The sequence below is a fragment of the Glarea lozoyensis genome, assembly GCF_000409485.1.
Source record: "Glarea lozoyensis ATCC 20868 chromosome Unknown GLAREA5, whole genome shotgun sequence".
NCBI classification, from domain to species: domain Eukaryota; kingdom Fungi; phylum Ascomycota; class Leotiomycetes; order Helotiales; family Helotiaceae; genus Glarea; species Glarea lozoyensis.
This window is the reverse complement of record NW_007361000.1, coordinates 1300250-1319300: the sequence shown is the minus strand read 5'-3', so window position 1 is coordinate 1319300 and position 19051 is coordinate 1300250. Positions and strand designations below refer to the sequence as shown.

At 45.5% G+C, this 19051-nt stretch overlaps 6 protein-coding genes across 6 annotated transcripts; 2 read left to right on the top strand and 4 right to left on the bottom strand.

The window, feature by feature from the left end:
- Positions 1 to 794: 794 nt before the first annotated feature.
- GLAREA_04630 (Quinoprotein alcohol dehydrogenase-like protein) lies at positions 795 to 6129 on the bottom strand (the record flags this gene model as incomplete). The annotated part of the gene is made up of 7 exons (XM_008087007.1): positions 795 to 1494; positions 1557 to 1586; positions 1678 to 1734; positions 1819 to 2492; positions 2624 to 4731; positions 4778 to 5931; positions 5999 to 6129. The coding sequence occupies 7 exons, from the start codon at positions 6127 to 6129 to the stop codon at positions 795 to 797; spliced, it is 4854 nt and encodes a 1617-aa protein (XP_008085198.1).
- Positions 6130 to 9862: 3733 nt separating this feature from the next.
- GLAREA_04629 (HIT-like protein) lies at positions 9863 to 10423 on the bottom strand (the record flags this gene model as incomplete). The annotated part of the gene is made up of 1 exon (XM_008087006.1): positions 9863 to 10423. One exon carries the CDS (start codon positions 10421 to 10423, stop codon positions 9863 to 9865), a length of 561 nt encoding a protein of 186 aa, XP_008085197.1.
- A 1407-nt stretch (positions 10424 to 11830) lies between these two features.
- On the bottom strand, positions 11831 to 12880 carry GLAREA_04628 (NAD(P)-binding Rossmann-fold containing protein; the record flags this gene model as incomplete). The annotated part of the gene is made up of 3 exons (XM_008087005.1): positions 11831 to 12301; positions 12376 to 12786; positions 12854 to 12880. The coding sequence occupies 3 exons, from the start codon at positions 12878 to 12880 to the stop codon at positions 11831 to 11833; spliced, it is 909 nt and encodes a 302-aa protein (XP_008085196.1).
- A 381-nt stretch (positions 12881 to 13261) lies between these two features.
- On the bottom strand, positions 13262 to 14914 carry GLAREA_04627 (Thioredoxin-like protein; the record flags this gene model as incomplete). The annotated part of the gene is made up of 5 exons (XM_008087004.1): positions 13262 to 13283; positions 13865 to 13946; positions 13997 to 14352; positions 14412 to 14512; positions 14567 to 14914. 5 exons carry the CDS (start codon positions 14912 to 14914, stop codon positions 13262 to 13264), a joined length of 909 nt encoding a protein of 302 aa, XP_008085195.1.
- A 276-nt stretch (positions 14915 to 15190) lies between these two features.
- On the top strand, positions 15191 to 17200 carry GLAREA_04626 (uncharacterized protein; the record flags this gene model as incomplete). Its single annotated transcript, XM_008087003.1, has 3 exons — positions 15191 to 15235; positions 15285 to 15569; positions 15614 to 17200. 3 exons carry the CDS (start codon positions 15191 to 15193, stop codon positions 17198 to 17200), a joined length of 1917 nt encoding a protein of 638 aa, XP_008085194.1.
- Positions 17201 to 17562: 362 nt separating this feature from the next.
- On the top strand, positions 17563 to 18869 carry GLAREA_04625 (S-adenosyl-L-methionine-dependent methyltransferase; the record flags this gene model as incomplete). Its single annotated transcript, XM_008087002.1, has 6 exons — positions 17563 to 17814; positions 17864 to 17914; positions 17972 to 18463; positions 18515 to 18575; positions 18633 to 18733; positions 18783 to 18869. 6 exons carry the CDS (start codon positions 17563 to 17565, stop codon positions 18867 to 18869), a joined length of 1044 nt encoding a protein of 347 aa, XP_008085193.1.
- Positions 18870 to 19051: the final 182 nt, after the last annotated feature.

Here is a 19051-nt window from a genome sequence, read left to right as displayed (position 1 = left end):
GTATATCGATATATAGAATATATATAGATATAATATAGGGAGAATAGCGGTAATTATCGTAGTCGCGAGACTTAAGGTTCGAATAAACTTATAGTATAGAGAATAAGTTAATAAATTACTTAGAGAGAGAAGCTATCTACTTAGAACTAAAGAACCCTTATATAGTAGAAACCTTAACTCTAGAAGATTCTATTTATTAGAAATTAACTAGTTACTATTATTAATATTAATAAGAATATTAGTAATATTCTTATTCTAGAATATTTACTTAGAAATTAAATTTACTACTTTAGTGATATATCTTTCTAGAATATTCTATACTTACTATAGACTCTTTATAAGTACTATAGTATAATATAAGTATTTATTACCTAATACTTATAGACTTAGTATACTTTAAGAAGACTCTCTTTAGTTTTATAGATTATATTTACTAATAGAGGGCTAAGAATTATTATCTTTATAGAGTAGAGTAGTAAAATATTAAAGAAATATAATTTATAAGTATTAAATACTATAAAGTAAAGATAGTATTATAATAATTAATTATAGTAATAAGATAGTTATAGTATTAAGAAAAGTAGTTATAGTAGAGTAGTAAGATAAGACTATATAATTATTTTAGAAGATATAGAGCGGGCTATATAAGGCTTTACTTAAAGATAGACTATACTAACAAATTAGGTATATCGGCTATCTTCGCTTAAAAAAGTTATATATTTATCTAGATATTATAAAAATATTATCTAGATTTAGTAGCGCCCATAATAAATTATTTTAATTATTTTAATTATCTATAATTTTAAAGTAACATCTATATCTCTTATAGTCTTCTGAAGATCAAACCAGTATAGGTTAATTCTACTTCCTGCCCCACAAAATTGGCTCGAATTTCCGGGACATTGAAAGTTACATTGAGTGTCGCTGACGTTTTTGCCTGGAGTCACCGCGTTGTTACCATTAAAGTTGATCGTGTTTCCGCACCAACACTCGCGTCCGTACTCAACACCAGCATATTGGTATTGAGAGCAGACCGAGAGACAACGGTCAATGGTCATCGTAGCATTGTTTTCAATTTGTCGTGGGAGGAGCTTCCCTGTCGATGGCTCTGATACACATGAGTAGTAGGTAAAGTTTACATTTCCTTGCGAAGTCACTGGGGGGCCAGTGTAGAGTGGGACTCGGCTACTTGAGCTTACACTGGTGCTCTTTTTGGATGTCGTCGAAGCTGTAGTAGTACCTAATGTGGAAGATGTCTGAACAGTTGTGGGTGATGAGACTGTACTTGACGGTGTAGTGCTTGATGCACTATTACTTGACGTTGAGCTGCTAGTCGAGGAAAGGCTAGATAAAGAAATTGTGGCGGAGGCTGTTGATGAACTGGTGTCGCCAGTTGAAACCGATACAGCGGTGGAGGATGAGGTAGCAGTGGATGACGAAGCGACGAGCGATGAGGAAGTCGAGGTGGTGGTGGAAGTCGAAATAGAGGTGATGCTGTAATGAGAATATTAGAAAAGATGTATAAATATATTGAATTTGACTAGTATCTGACTTACGTGGTCGTCGGTGGAGTTGTGGTTGTCACTCTGAGTAAGGTATTGTCAGTTACGTTAATATCAGACGCACACGTAGCACTCAAGAAAAGCCGGTTTTCATACATGACAAAGGCGGACTTACATGGAAGAAGATAGCGTATCTGTTGAAACAATTGTTGTCGGAGAAGAGATGCTAAGACTTTTGGGGGGTCAGTTAGCAACGAAAATACATGCAAAAGGTCGACGCCCATGGTGGGAGGGCGAAAAGAAAAGAAAAACTCACGTGGTTACCGATCCGAGCGAGCTACTGGTAGAAAAGATGGACGTGGATGACTGAGACGTAAGCTTATACATCTGCAATCTAACCCCCGCACCACAAAGGGTAGTTGGGTCACCTGGGCACAAAAGGTTACAGTCTGCTTGGTTTGCAGCCAAACCGCTTCCCGGATTAAGGGCATTGCCGCAATAACATTCTCGTTTATACTCAACACCAAACCACTGAAACCCAGCGCAAGCCATGGCACACATTTCAAGGGTCATCATATCGTTGAAATAGCTTTTCGCGCTTAATGCTCGTCCACTTGCGGCTTCAGTATAGCATCCCTGAAAGACGTAAGCCCCAACTGTTTGCTTGACCGAGGGCCGGGTTTGTGTAGGAGAAGCGCTTTGTTGAGTTGTTGTTGTGCTGCTCTCCATAGAAGCCTCAGAACTGCGAGATGAGCCGCTAGTCGTGGAAGATGAGGCCTGAGTATAGCCAGAGGTCGTACTACTCGATAAAGTTGTAAGACTATGAGAGGTGCTTGACTCTAAAGAGGACGTCTGAGTGGCAATTGTCGAGCTTTGAATGTCAGAACGTGTCGAGGTTTGAGCTATACTAGTACTAGATAGCAAAGTACCCGCACGGTAAATATTCAACCTAGAACTGCCACCGCAGTACTCACTTGCGTTATTGGCACACTTTGATCAGTTAGCATACAATCTTTTTGTTTGTTTGCCCCAAATTCAAGAGCTGTGCCTAAGGATGAAAGTTCCTCTTGAACACTGGAGAAAGGAGTTTGAAAACCCCAATTAAGGAAAAGGACACCTACAGGAACACGGCATTCACCCGATGGAGCAGGAACTGAGCCGGTACCGAGAGCGTTACCGCACCAGCATTCTTGGCCATATTCCAATCCGGCGTACAGGTAGTTCTTGGACGCGCACCCAGCAATGCAAGTACCAACAGCCCTGCTTCCAGCAGGCATTGCAAAGCCGTTGGGCAAAGCTCTGCCCGTGGTTGCCTCCGTGTAACAACCAACGCTGCCGTAGGTCCCTACGCCTGGATTAACAACCGGCCCACCGGTTGGGGCTGGGATCGCCGTGTTTGATGTGCCAGGAGGTGACGCCGAAGAAGTGGGAATTGTGCCGTTGGGGTTGTACTGGTTGATGTCGGCAAATAAGGAGATGTACGATCTGCCAGCTCCCACTCCTTCCCCGTTTCCACCACAGGTTTGGAACAGTGCTCCTGTACAATCGAAATTACAGTTAATTTCTGGTACTTTTTGCAATGGAATAGTTCTCCCACCCCAGCACTCTCTATGATACTGCGTTCCACAAAATATCGCACCTGCCTTCGCGCACGCATCAGTACATTTCGGTATAGTGTTGTCCGCAGCCCCATAGTACTGGTTAGATAACTGACGGCCAGGATTGTTCTCTAGGTAGCACCCAATATAACGGTAGCGTGCTTGGTCACTATTGCTTTGTAATGGCGCTGACTGCTCGGCCACGCCCAAACATTCGAACTGTATAACTTGCTTTCCGGTATTATCGTTTGTGTTCAAAGTCCATTCGGCATAGCCAGGGGTGGGATCGAGATTCCACTGCGATTTTGGAACAGCGCAGAACAAAGTAGCATTCATACTCTCTCCTGGAACAAGTCGCGTACCTTCGGCTAAGTCAACCGAGTTAGCAGCCCCGATGATAGTAAGCTGACCGAATGGAGGTTTTGATACTGTCAAAACCAGGGCGGCACCCTCAGGTCCCACTGTGTTGGTAATTCTGAGCTTCAGAGAACGGGTAGTGTTTTCGGTAACGTTGCCGAATGAGAAGCTCATGCCGGGCGTGTACTTGATCCAGCGGGTGCCGTCTTCACTCTGGAATTCGACCAAGCCAATAGGAGCGTCGCCTGACACACCGACGACACGAAGAAGATCAGTGCCTCCATTGGATATTATTTGCCCAAAGGCAGCGAAGCTGCCGCTGTGGGATGTATCAAAATTGACCCTGACAGTAGCACTGGACTGTGCTGGGATAGCCTCAGGTAAACCAATAAATGTAAAGGCGCCAATTTTAGTCCCCTGGGAGGTCACATCTCCAGGGCTGAATGGACCTCCGTTCCCGACAGTAGAGAATCCAATGTCACTGATGACTAGGGGTGCGTTGCCAAGATTGTTGATGAGAACTGACTGTTCAATGCCATCCGGAGCTGCGCCGGTAACAGCGCCGGCAAATGAGAGGAGGCGCGGGTTGATCTGCAATAGGGGGCTCGCGCTTTCGCCATTACCACGAAGAGCAACTGGAGTTGTGGTACTATATCCGGTTGCGCCGCTCGTCGTAATGATGATATCAGAAGAGAGAGGCCCTACTTCGAAAGGCTTGAAAGCGGCTTGAAATGTAAATATTCCACCGTTCCCCAGTTGAATAGAGGTTGTCGGAAGTCCTGATAGAATAAAGTTGGCATTCCCGCTCAAGGTGATATTTGCAACAACCAATGCGGTTTTGGCTTGACAGGTAACAACTCTCGAAGCAGAGCTCGTGTTGAGCTCGAGCGAGCCAAATTGTATAGTCGCGGTGCAGTTAAGTGGTGCATTTACTGGTGATCCAAACCCATAAAGGAGGCCAGCAAGTGATCCGACATAAGCACGCCCGTCGCCAAAAACGGGACGTGTGAATTTAGGTGTGTCAGGAATGTTGAATGATTGTAGCTGAACCATTAGGCCGTTTTCTGGAATCGCCTTATAGATTCGGAGATTACCGTTATTTACATCACTGGTCCAAACCAGACCTGTACCAGGTTGGTCGTTAAGAGAGGTCACGGTACCATGGCCAACCCCTAAGGTGTAGGCATTATTTGTAGGGCTGTCTGCCACCTTGATGAAACTTGGCACGCCGTTGGTACAGCTGAACTTGAAGACAACCGTCGGGTATCGAATGACTTCCAGCGAATTAGCACATATCAGGAAACGGAGATTCCGACGGACCGTTGATATAAATGTATCCTCCTTCTAAGGGATATACACCTGCTCCAGCATAGACCGAATTCGCGTTCTCATATGTCTGTAGAACGGCATCCAACTTATTGGGACCATTTCTATATCCTCCCAAGTTATCCATATTAAGCCAATATGTTTTACCCGTTTTACCCGTGACAACGCCAATTCGCTTTACGTCGCCACATGCAAATTGGTTAGGCAATAATTCGATGGGGGTGGTTCCAAGATCATTATCATCACCGTCAAGCTGTTTCTTTTCCCATGGCATCCAGAAGTCCACAACCTTCAAACTACCGTCTTCGGCGATATTCATATGAACAACAGCTTCCTCCAAAGCGCTCGGGGGATTTCTACCACTGACTGGGACTTGATCTAGCTGCGAAGCATGGCCGTTTCCAGTAGAGAAGAACATGGATCCTTTGTCGTCTGAAGTGATGGCCCCCCCTGACATCCACAGACTCCCACCGGAGACATCTTTCGTAGTGCCCTCGCCAAGCGTGGTATATCTCTCGACGATTCGTCCAGTGGTTTTGTCCCAGCCCATAATCCATCCAGTGAAATTGAATTTCACACAGTGGGAGCCGAATCCCGCATAGATGTACTTACCAGAATGAAGAAGGCCGGGCCGCTGGTGATGGATGCCACCATTGAAGATCCTCGCAGGATTATTTCTGGCGGCTGTACCCTCTAAGTCGACAGGAAAGTTAGGTCGCTCGGACAGATTATCTATGCTTACAGCGTGCAATATCTGCCTGCCTGCTGGGCGTCCTTGCGCCACACCAACCAAGGTCTGGTCAGCATATGTCTTTGTCACCATGTACCACGTTCCTGTCTCTGGATCAATGACACCAGTACCGGTGACTCCTACAAAAGGGGAGATATCGCCACAATCGAGATCTGCACTTAGTACGGGAAGGCCAAGGGCTCGCTGTACCACAATAGTCCCAGTCTTCGCATTGAGTTTGTACAGGTTGTTTTGCGTAGTAGCGATATACACATACTGGACACCATCTGGAGCCGTATAGACCAAAGGCTGGGAAAAAATTTGCTCCTTCACACCCATGTAGAGCCCTGGCAGCGTTGTTTTAAAGATCTGACCAAATGTGGGACTTCCTACCACGGCAGGGTCCATGTTGTGATTGCTAGTAAGGTGTCAGCGAAGAGAATTCCAAATTCCCAAAATCCCTTCTCCCTCCGAACTCCACCTACTTTTGATAGCCTGTCCTGGAATTATCCCCTCCCCATGTGATTGTATCTGTGAGGCCCAGTGCCTCGACATTGTTGATGAACGAAGAAAAGATGGCCGCGAGGACAACCGCGATGCTCAGGAATCGACTCATGCTGGGTCGTATTGAGTAACGTCGACAAACACTATGGGCTGTTGGGAAGTTATGAGAGTAGTCGTCGTCGCCGGTCGGCAGTGCGTGCTACGGCGACAGAGAATAGCAGCTGGAAAGAGCCCGTCACTAACGAAAGACCTCCCCCAACCTGTCGGTTATGCGGACTGCTTAAGTAGAAATCCATGTCCTAATCTTGCACCCGTAGTGCAAGCTCCTAAGACTCCAGACGGGAGTCTAGATTATGGTTAGAGGGTCTGAATGTTCACGGCTCAGCTGTAATGACCTCTCACGTTACTGGTCAGTATTCACCCCCCCTGAGGATGAGGAAGGTATTTCGCTTAGGGCTCATATCGTGGGTCCCCAGTCTGACTCTCTGATAGGGGGCCAAGAGAATCTATACTCTGCGATTCAGCGTTGCGACGCACTAAAGATAGTCGGAACTCTTTCCATTGAGTTGCGCCAACGCCAGTATGATTGGAACCAGAATTCATGCTGCTCAACTGTCTATGGCTCAGCTCGTCCGTTTTTACAGATCGAAGGGAGTGGGGGCTGTGAGAATACCCTTTCCAAAATGCCATGCTCCCCGGATAGGAGAGGATGGTGTGTTCTTCCTGACTGGAGCATCCTGGTCTTACCATGCTCTGCCAAGATGATCTTCATGATTACATTGTTGGCTTCTTCCGTTTCTGGATGCTTGTAGCCTTGTACCAGAGGAGCAGCCGGCTGCCGAGGATGCCATCTCTGAGAGTAACTACCCGTTACAGAGTGACAACTGGCCGAAGGGTCATAGATGTTAATAGTATTGGCGTGGGTAGCTTTTGCTAGGTTTTGGAAGGAAGAGGAAGCTCGAAATCACCAGGCGAACCTGCTAGGTGCGCTGCGGCACGACCACACCGATAGGGTCGTAGGCGTTCGGATTCTGTAGTTCTACTGTCACGTGACTGTCACCTGCCCCACCTTATGCACCCGCCAGTTCTGCTCACACTGCACATCGACTACGCCGCACTCATGAATACTCCCCTACTCCATCCCCTACCTAGGCACTTCAATAGTGCAGTACAGTCAGTACGCTACACCCAATACTACGCCCTACGGGCTACAATAAGTCTAGTCTGCTTCAGCTGCGCCATGTAAGCCATTATCGACGAATGGATGAAGATAAGAACAATCGTCGTGGTTTGAAGGTCCCGATGAATTGGGAAGGAGATATGAGGCTCGGCCCCTGGCATAAAATTTCTTCCGGGGAAATGTTCGTTTTGAGCCTTAGTTATATGTTCCTTTTTGAACATGCGCTCGAAAAAAGGGAAAGCTAATATTTGATATGCATGCACCAAAGACAGGTAGATGAGGGATGATCAGGACGTAGCATAGAACGTGGCGCTTGAGGGATCTTTGTAAGCGTGAAAAACGTGGCAATTATACCCAGCTAGCCAGCGATTGTAACTTGCCAGACCAGTAGAACAATCCGAGCAGAACTACTCCGACGCTGTTTCCAAAAGAGGTCAGAAGAAACGACAAACTTAGAAGCTGCTAAGATCATAGGATGCCGTGCTCACTTAAGCTAATTGTGGGTTAACGTACCACTTGAGAGGTATTTTTCTAATAATATCCCTCGATTCCATACTTTTACTCTATACAAGACTTGATCTGTAGTACGATGTTAGATGTGTAAGGTTACGTTGGAGCGGAGTGAATCCGGCATTGGGTTAATTGGATAAGTTGAGTGGTGATGAGCAACAAAGGGCGTGCGTCGATATGATACGACGAGTACGAACATCATCCAGCGCCTGTAGGTACTCCGTATATCACAAAATCACGGCTTTCGCCGTAACTTCTATTGGATATCCAGCCAGTGCTCTGACAATGATCGCGTCACCTTCTGCTGTGGATAACTAAAGGCAGCGCCAATGAGTTCGGCCACAAATACCAATTCCGAAAACCACCCCGAAGCCTGGACCCAATTCTGAGCCTTTACCGTAGCAATCTAGTCTGTTCTGAGAAGTTTTTTACTTTTCGCCACGTGGTTCTCTTCATGATTGCTTAAACTTTACCGGGAAAATACTGTTGAAGCATGGATTTCAAGTCCAGTCATTTCGAGGCTCAGCGAGTAAAGAGTAGACTGAAAGCATTGTGTCATTGCTCAAAGCTGTCAACAATGCTTTTAGAAATGTGCTAGACCTGCTTCCCATGCAGCCATTCTCAATTAACATTAGACATTATTATTCTCGGAAAAACCGAATAGCATGTACATCCGTGTGCTACAGTGGCAGTCAGTGCCAGAACTCGCTACTTCGTGTGGAGATCCACTATATCGTAACCTTGGGGTTTTTCCGCGGACGTAATTCTTTAACCATCCAATTGATTACCAGAAAAATACACATAGCTCACTTTGGGTCCGTCGAAATAAGTAGTCGCGCAACGAATGGTGACCCAGACACGTAAGAAGTACCGTGAGCCGTGAACCGTGGCTGGAAATTGCTTGATGAATGGTGCACATAGTTGAGACTTCAGATAGATGTTGCCATGAACATATATTTGTGGCACGCAAGAGATGCAGACAATCGTTCGTATAAACATGCTCAATCATGCAGTCATGCTGTTACTTCGAGTGGGATTTCCCAAGGCATTTGATAGAGCTAGACGTGTAGAAAACAAAACAGCTAGCCAGAGGTCCACGAACCGTTATTCTTTGCGGTGATACAATCACACTGTTAGTTTTCGGAATAACATCCTCGCAAATGATTTGTTTGTTGTAAACCTTGGCTGTGACAAGATTGATACCGGACTAAACGGACATCTTGCTCAATATATAGTATATAATTGTCTTAAAATCTAATCTTTGGATATTATATACCACAGTCTCGATTAGACTGGTGAGCTTTGACCAAACTTATATTAAATTTAACAAGTCGTAAAATTTTAGAGGACTATATCCTGAACTACTATCGCGACGTAGAGAAAAACCCCCACCCCCCTAAACTCGGATAGGATAACATTATCCCCTAACACGTAAATTCCAGGAACCCAAGTCATTAGAGTAGCTGACGAGAATGTATTTGCCCATTGACACTAATAAGACAATAATTCGTAAGTATATATCTTCTAATAATAGCCCGCGGGTAATTCAAGTCTGGCTTTCGGGGGCTGATCTCATCAGTGTCAAGAATTGTCACACTAAGTTTTTCTATTTTAGCGTAATTGACGAACCGCAGAGGAGATACTCTGCTGCGACGTACTAAAACGTATTAGAATTGCTTTTAAGATACATAGCCCGAACCTTATTATGTAATGATAATACGAATAATAACATGAATGTTACATTCATTCTTTCTAAGAGACTCACTGAGATACTGGGTATACTGCAAATAACAACGGTATAGATAATTATGAGAAGATCACGGGGAAAAGGTTTACGTAGTTGATATGTAAGTCGTAAATTTAGGGGCTGGGGAGACGTAAAAGAAAATTTAATGCTCCCTGAAGAGCCACTTACTATCCAAATCGATGTTTTAGTTGCCGCGGTGGGGAGGTCTGTGGACTATTCCTCTTTCTTTGTGGATGTAGGACTTGATTTCAAAAATACCCGGTCATCCTTTGCTATGAAACTGCAAGCAAAATTGAAAATATACGTAGCAAAGGCAGCTAATAAGTATCTTTGCATTACAACCAGTACTACATCGGGCCCACACCACACTTGCAACCCAGGTGCAATCTTAGGTTCAAGAACATCGTACTAGCCAGTTTTTGTAGAGGTCAGATCTCTCTGCATCTCCAGTCTCAACATATCTGCTTCTTGTTTCATGACTTCAACGCTCCTCGCTTCCAATGAGTCTTCGTCTACATTTGGTTGCCGTGGCCGCAAGCGACGAAACTGTTGCATCAGATCGCCATCGACTCCCTCTAATCTATCATAAATAGCATCAGGCCCACCTTCTGAGTCCAAATCTGATGGCGTTCTCGGGACAAGATGAACATGCAAGTGAGGGACACTCTGGCCTGCATCCCACCCGTCCTGTATGGGGATGTTCAGGGCAGATGCCGAATAAACTCTTTCAAGCATCCTTCCAACACGTTGAACTGTGATGAAAAGATCCGTAACTTCTTCGCGCGTAAGATCAGAGAGCCGAGGAACGATTCGGCATGGCGAAACCAGAACATGTCCTGGAAGAAGTGGTTTTATGTTAACGAATGCGAAGGACAGCGAAGTATGATAGAACATCTGTTGTGTAACAACAAACTGATAGAATATCCTTGGTGAAGATTCTAGATCTTCGGGAAGGCAATTTTGTTCCATTATGCTTAACCTCAAGGTGTGCTGGGGGATAGATAGTTGAGCCGTTCGTATCAGATTACACGATTGGTAACTTGTATGCCAGATGATAATTGATGGGTACTTGAACGCCCTGGGACTTGGTTGGAAGAGAAGGGACTCGCATTTGTGGTTAAACCAAAGCCCCTTTATATAATATTGACGGCGAGTTGTTGGGTTGGAATTGTGACTCACTCTACTCGGTGTATGTTTTGGATGACACACCTCTCCCAACACTGATCATCTGACAAATTTCAGAAGTTCTAGGCGCTGTTGTTGGAATTGTTCCGAGGGCTTTGACATCTGTCTTAGACTAGATTACTTTAATCGCCCTAAAACCCTATTTCCCGTTGTCAACGAACTAAGCACTTGCTACGTATACCCGTATGAACGTCGACGATGTTTACAGCAGGGCCACAGAATAAAATGGATTTGGCTCTACATAAATCTGCTTAGCTCATTATTCTCCTAGATTCACAAGAGAAAAAAAAGGGTTATGCTTGGTCATACTTGATAAGGCATTGTTACTCGGCGTGAAGGGATAAAGAAAAGCGCGAAATTTTGACAAAGTTCAAGTAGATTCGCAGAGGACAAAAACATTGAAGAATCTTCATAACTTTATGTCTCAAAAAGTCTGATATATTTCTAGTGAGTATCGCTGTATAGATCTGGTTTGAGCGGTCTAGCAACGTATTATTCGTCTAAAGGAACGCACGGAATACGCGAAATTCAACTAACAAAATTTACGAGATTCGCCGAGGCGAATGTTAACGATACGATGCCAAATAACAATCGAAGCAGGTTTGGCGTCTTATCCACAGCAATGTGACATCAATGTCAACCATACAAACAAAACATGAGTACTTGGATGTATTGTATTGTAATTTCTGGGTCTCGAGCTAAATATATAAAAGTTCAAAATGTTTATGTAGTAAGTTTCGAGTATATTTATCTGAGCGACGTAAAATCAGGTTTCATCCGTCCCCCGAGAGTCATCTTCCACTTTCCACATTGCAAACCGAATAACATATATTCGGCGACCGAGAGGGTGCGAGAGACACCGCTTGTGACCCAGACTCACCCTAAGGTTTGGACTATTGTCTGGATTCCCAACTTGATCTCACGCTCCTCCTACTGTAGTACTGATAAGCGTGGACCAAAACATCCATTCGATTGACCTTAATTTTTCTACCTATGTTCATTGGTTCTACACTAATGTCCTTGTTTTCGGGTCGACCAGGAATGAACGTCAGCTTTTTGGAAATCCCGCAACATCAATACTCGCTATTTAGCTCCCCGGTCTCCCATTTGTACGTAGAGGTTCAGGGAGTCTACGACGAGATCCCTCTTCTTCAGCACCTACAAGGCCAGCACATCAAACGCCTTCTGAAATCATTGTTCTTTCATCAATGCGACAGTGCCACGAGTTAGAGCAGCAATTATTTGGTGCATAGATTGCTCAGGAAGCCCGAGTTCTCTGTTTGCCAATTCTACATCGACCAGGTGATTGGAACCATATCCTTCCCCAAGACTAATCGCGTTGAGAAGAAGCAATAAACCCGAAAATTCGCCTTTCTTAAACAACTCTAGTCCTCTCGTAACTGCATCTGCGGCTGTACAGTATGTTGTCTCCCAGGCTCTGCCAGATGCTTTCTCCAAACTCGCCAGTATTTGGTTTTGCGTGGCCGTGAAAGAGTGGATATAGATGACTTTGTTGATATTCTGATCAGGTGTAGAAAGTACAGCGACGACAGCGTTGCCTATCTGACTGAGAGTGGTCACAGAGAAAGCACGGTCACCACCGTCCATGACCAAGGCAGTGTGTTGATTAATATCAAAGCCCAGCAAACCAATCTGTAAACCCTAACAAAAAGGTCAGATACAAATAAGAACACATCAGGAATATTGAGAGGAAGCATTTCAACAAAATGACCTACCCAGTCAAAAGCCAGCCCCGTGATTATGCCCGTCCATTTTATTTGTCCTCCCCTTTTCTTCAGATGGCCAAGAATCGCAGCTTTGGTTGCCAAAATAGGCAAGAGCTCACAAGCCTTTTTGCTCTGAGTGTTGCTGCCAAACTGACTTGGGATAAAATGCTTTACACCAGCTGTAACGGCAGCATCGATCATCCTGATTTCATTATCAAGACCGCCAGCACCGAGGGCTGATACTACAGCATCGTGTCCCTTGAAAGCCTCGATAAGGCTGGTCATAGAGTAGTCTGACACTATGGTACGAACATTGTCTGGGTATTGATTTTGCGAAGTTGGCCGTATGAGCACCGAAATATTGAACTTCGAGGATTCCACAATCGCTTTTAGAATAGACGCTCCAATATTTCCGTTTCCCTGATAACATGAATTAGCCCGGGAATAGTAGTGATGGGAAATTAGATTCGTTGCTTGCCCCAATGACCATAACCTCACGAATCATCTCAGCCATTTAGGAACAGCAATATTTGCGGGTGATAACGTTGTATGAATGCCAGCGAACTTTCTTGTCAAAACAAGGAAAAGCAGGATGCTTGAGGGCCAAGAGTTCAGATTATAATAGGTAGAAAGGGGTAGGAAAGGATGCAATGGAACGTACTATATACTCAAAAGACTGACACTCATTCGGAGTGTTTACAAAGCAGCCAGGCCGATTGAAGCAGAAGCGCGGAATAGTATAAGGATAAACATCACGCAGCCCGCTGAAAACCGTACCGCACATCATTCTGATTACTTGAGACGAAAGCGATATCTTCCCTACGTACCCTTGGATTATCAAGGCCCTGTTATTCAGATACGTTGTTGGAGATTGAAGATTACCAATGGAGCGGAATCAAGCCGGTGATGCCACGTGACTAATTTAGCTACGGCTTCCCATAACAACTCTCTTGGGGGAGGTAGACGTAGATGCACATTAATGTACAGGTTTAAAGCTTGGAATTAATCACCGGCTAACCTTGTAGCTGGAGTGGTGGACAGTGAATGGAATAATCACAAGTATTGCATATGCGAAAACTAATGCTGGCGATGTTGCTTAGTAGGACTTGGCAGAATATGGAATGCAAAACAGGAGATATCTTAGTCCTAGGAAGTACCGAGTCTAGTTGTCATGAAGACTCGTGAACGGATAGGTAAGACAACCCAATGTATCTACACCGGCACCTTGGTACATGTATATATACACATGTAAAAATTTCGGCATGAAAATAGCGAGATCATCGGCTGCCATTTGTTATACAATAGTGTTTTTGCAATAGCCAGGACCCTTTTACTCAGCCCGTCCGGACCCGCGGGCCTGCGGAAAGGCCAGGCGAGCGATAGAGTGTTGATTGACTATGAGAATGGCGGCAGCCAGAAGGGGTAGCCCCCATTCTTGATCCGGAAAACACTGAGCAAGAAACTGTACATAATGAAAATAACCCCCCCCCAAACTAACACGGCAACCTGCTGAGTCTTCGGATCTGCAATACGGGGCACTTTCAAAGCTAATGATATAGTGGCAAACGAAAGTAACCCATCTAGATACGTAGTTAGTAAGCATTATCTTTTCGAGAGACTGCAGACTTACAGATTGCTGCAATGATCTGTGTCTCCAAACCATACTGGCTCGAGAAGCCGCCTGCAAAATAACTGACGCCACCTCGGCCGTCGCCCGCGACATACGGCACCTTGCGAATATGGTTGAACATGTGTCCACTTGTGAAAAGTAAGATGGCAATTAAACTAATGGCTGCCCAGACGTTCCGGTTTTGAATAATCGGTAACATGTACGGCCATGCAACGCTTATGAAGGTGATTGTACCAAGTATCACCGTGGTGACCGCCATTCCGCGGACCCAATTGACTGGTCGATTGACTTGAGGATGAGGTCTATTGGCGAGATGACGGGATATCCAGGAGTGAACCTGTTCAGCAGATTGAGGGCTATCGTCAATCAGTATATGACTGTCAAAAGGCTGTCCCACGCATTAGGATATTCTTACCCATTAGTGAAGTCGTATCGAATTGGTCCCGATGAAGCAATTGCATGAGGACCTATGGTTGGCTGGAAGAGTAACAGGACTGGCGCTGTTTGGAGGCCGAGCTGGTTGTCGACTTAGTAAGAAGATAGTCATATTGCAGACGACAAGCTACGAACCGATTGAAAAGTATTCTTCCCATCAGTAAAGTCCAATGTTCCAAACACCAGGCGTGATTCGCCCGCCTTGTCTCCTTTTGTCCAGCTCTTCGACAGCAAGTCCCATTCTGGCTGGAATTCTTTGCACAATACGCACCCAAATCGGGTTTCTAACGCCGTCAAAAGTACAGCCACGGAGTAGTCACGAGGGGCAGACGTCAACTGGCTATAGATGCCATCCTCCAGTTTCAGGGGAGCCGATGCTAGAGCTTTATTGTGAAATTGCTGAAACTTATCGACATCGGACCTCTTCGCTGCATGAGTCGTCAATGGAAGTAGGGAGAGCAAGACCGCTGGAAGAAGACGCATCTTAGGTCTGCAGCCGGCGAGATGGGTTGATGGATGGAAGTTGTGTGAGGTTGGGGAGGGCGAGATTGATCATTGATGTATTCTTGACCAAGGCTCGAGTGTCGTGTCCTTTCGCGGCTGTAAAGAAGCTGTTGACACCTAGGCGATCAGGCTGCCAACGTGGGGCATCATGTGGACGGGTGTAACCACCCTGTAATGTTTTGTTTACTTTCGCGTCCTCCCCCAAGAGTAACTCTTCATAACATCCTGTCAGTATACTCATAGCCACCCATAGTGATGGATACATCTATATCTTTTAATGACAGCGAAGTCAAAGACGGCGTATGCTCCTTCATCAGACTAATTTTGTGATATTTGCTAACGCTCCTAGCATTTGCTCGTTTTGCAATCCTTGGACGCAGCTTACAATAAATCCGTGCAGAGCACCAACATACTTTTCAAGGACGAAGCTGCACGTCGACTACGGTTACGCATATTACTACTGGAAAAGGAGAATGATGAGCTGCGAGAACAGCTGATCTTGAAAGATGATCATATGCACACACTCGAAGGCACAAATGACGAATTACGGGTCCAAATTGACAGCGGAAAAGAAGCGGGAGAGAGACGAGACGTTGACTTCAAAGCCCAGGCTCGCGAGCTACAAAATTTGAGAGTATGTGGTGATCGTCGTGTGAAGCACCAAACTAATCATTGTAGGCCGAGGTTTCTTCGATGAACAGCGTTGCAAAGGAGAACACCAAATTGCTTACCGAAAAGCTGTCCCTTGATCGCGAGCTTGCTGCATTGAAACCCGAGGTTGAGCATCTCAAGTCGCAAGCTATACACCAGCAAAACGTGTTATCGGAAAAATTGGCTTTGCAGCGCCAGATTATTACGCTGGAAGTAGAGTTGGAGACCGAAAAGCGTGCAGCTCAACGAACAGCTCGCCGAAATGCAGACGCTGGGAAGGATGCAGAATACGAGTCACGCCTGAATCGACTCAAGAAAGATCATGCGAAAGAAAGAAAGGAGGCTGCTAGGAGCCAAACCGATTCCGAAAATGAATCTAAGCTCCAGTTAGAAGATGTCATGAAACAGTTGTCGCAAGAGAAGCAACAAGCGGCAAAGGTGGCCAAAGAATATGAAAAGGAGTTGAAGCAATCGCAGTTGCGTTATATGCATGCAGAACAAAAGATAGGGGAAATGTTGGAGACGGCTAAATCCACCGACAGGTCTGGATTGGACGCCGTGGATTTTAAAGCACGCTATAAAGCACTGGAGGACAAGCTCGAGCGGATGAATGAAGCAAACAAAGTCACTAAAGAGCTTGGGAAGAAGGTTCAGGCATGTGACGTTCGTAACGCCAGTCTGGAAGACAAGCTGGACCAGATGCGAACGAGGCTGCGTAGTATGAAGGATCAACTCAAGCACGCACAGGAGGAAGCGAATCGATTACGCGCAAAACCTCAAGACGAGGAAGAACCTAGGACCAGTCTGCCGACTATGAAGCAATCACGAAAGAGAGCTGCATCCGAAATTTTCACTGAAAACAATGTCGGCACCCCCGAGAGAGTGCCTCGAGCCAAACGACTTGCCACCTATAAAGGACGACCTGACCAGGTGTTGGTGGGCGAGAAATCTATGTTCTCTATCACTCCCTTTCTGAATCGCACCATCAATATGGCCTCGGATGAGTTTGCTGTTAAGGAAAACGAGAACCAGCCCGAGTTCACCGACATCAAGGGCCCAAAAAGCAGATCACCTACCCAACATGCCGCTATGGATCCAATTCGGACCAGTCCGTTAAATGAGAACATCAAGGACACGCACACCAGAGAGAAAAAGGTTCTCGCAGAAACAAAATCAATTACTAAGAATGGGAAAATACGGCATGCAAAAGTTCATTCGTCCAGCAAATTAGAGGATGTGACGGAGGAGGGAGATGAGAATGAACAAGAAGGCGAGGCAGAAGAGAAATCTATTGATGGGAAGCAACTTATGCGAGAGACTTCACCAGTAAACACAAAGGCAGCGAACTCGAGAAATGTCCTTGGTAACCAGAAGCATCCTGTTGACGTGGGGCCGAGGATAAAAAAAAGAAAACTCCTAGGGGGAACCCTATTTGACGAAGAGGATGGCGAGTCAACGAGGAAGGTAAAGAGTTCACTAGGGGCTAACAAATCAAGTGGCAAGGGACTTCTCAGTAGCAAGCTCAAGAGTAGGTTAGCACCAGCTACAGCCTTTGGTGGATTTTCGCCCCTTAAGAAAGATCGTAGGGGCGCAGGAGCTAGCTTTTTGGTCTGAACAAGGATAAAGTGTAGGTTGTCGTCTGGATAAATGAAGCTGTTGGTTGCACATTGGCGCGGCGTTGGATGAACCTGTATACTACATAGCTAATCTTAAGCTTTTTATTTACAATTACTTGAATAAAAGATTCACTTTCAATGCGTTCGAGTACAAGTACCTACTAAGTGGATAAATAGAGAGACAGGCTTATTAGACCACCTGTGCACCGTGAAATTTGTACTTACAGTAACCGAAGTGTCAATCCCGTACTGTCCCTGCGATCCTTGTAGCCTGACAGCCTTACGACATGGCATTGTGAAAAACCATTATCCCATTTCATGGATTGTTCACAGTCGAACTTGATTTAAATCCGCAGCCGGATGCTTTCGCGACTCACCTTGCGGGCATATCCAGGCACAAGGACCATTGGGCTTACTTCGAGTCTGAAATGTGCCCTGGTTTGCGACGCTGGGCTCTTGAACCATTGCGCTCTTTCTCGCGATTTCCGTACATCCACTCCCTACCTTTCATCGTCCTCAACGCGATGGAAAAAGAGACAATCAAAGGATTCGTTTTCTAAGGAGGCCAAGGTCCAAGGCCTGAAGAGTAGAGCCGCTTTCAAACTCCTGGAGGTTTGTGCGGTGTGGGAGGCAAACTGCGTTTCGCTGCTAACATCCGTAGATTGACGCCAAATATCGGATCTTCAGGAAGGGCCAAACGGTAATCGATCTTGTCAGTCACCTTTCATATGGATTCCTTCGTGAAGCCTCATAGTGCTAATTGGATCAGGGTTATGCCCCGGGTAGCTGGTCTCAGGTTGCGGTCGAAAGAACGAAACCCAACGGCAGAATAGTCGGCATTGATATCATCCCAGCCCAACCACCCAAAGGCGTGTCTACAATCCAGGGGAATTTTCTTTCTGCAGAAGTTCGGGAAGAAGTGAAGAGATTCCTCTCCGACCCTGACCGAGGACGACCGAAAGAGCAATTCTTCGAGTTACCAGAAAATCCAAATTTCCTTCGCACCCAGCGCGCCGGTGGTGTTGAGCTTGAGATAGGTACGGATGGTCGTCACAAGCAAGGCGAGGGGCCTGTGACAGACGTGGTAAGGAGGACTACGAGAAGGGATGAGGATAACGGAGAAGTGGTGGATATTGTTTTGAGTGACATGTCCGCACCCTGGGATCAAACCACTGGGTTTTGGAAAAGAAGTCTGAGTGACCCTTATAATAGGATGATGAACACGAGTGGCATAGCATTCAAGGATCACGCTGGAAGTATGGTGTGTATATCACTCCTACTCGCATTTATGTGTCCAACTAAAGTGATCCAGGACCTCTGCACTGCAGCACTGCAGTTCGCATTTGAGTCTCTCAAGACTGGAGGACATTTTGGTAAGGGACTTAGTTCATTTTTGAACGACTATAACTGATGCGCCTTTTGCTTCCCAGTCTGTAAGTTTTATCAAGGATCCGAGGATAAGGCTTTTGAAAAGAAATTGCGGAAGCTTTTTGGATCAGTACATCGGGAGAAACCCGAATCATCCAGAAGCGTGAGTTACACCGGCTGGTCTGAAATCCATTGAGCTCATCAATCACTAGGAATCTAAAGAAGCTTACTTTGTTGCTTTACGGAAAAAGCACGGCGTGGATGCCAATATGCTTGTCGACGAGGAGCATGTTGTTTAAATGTGTTACCATAATATACAAACTTGTACCATCAGATAGAGTGTAAATGAGGAGGTAATACACTCAGCGGAGACAAGGTTTGAGCCAATCACGAAAAACATAACAAGCGTGTTTTGAGCTTGTATATAAATTTGGAAAAAAAGTAGCTTTCAGTATGAGCACGTCAAACATTCAAGACAGCT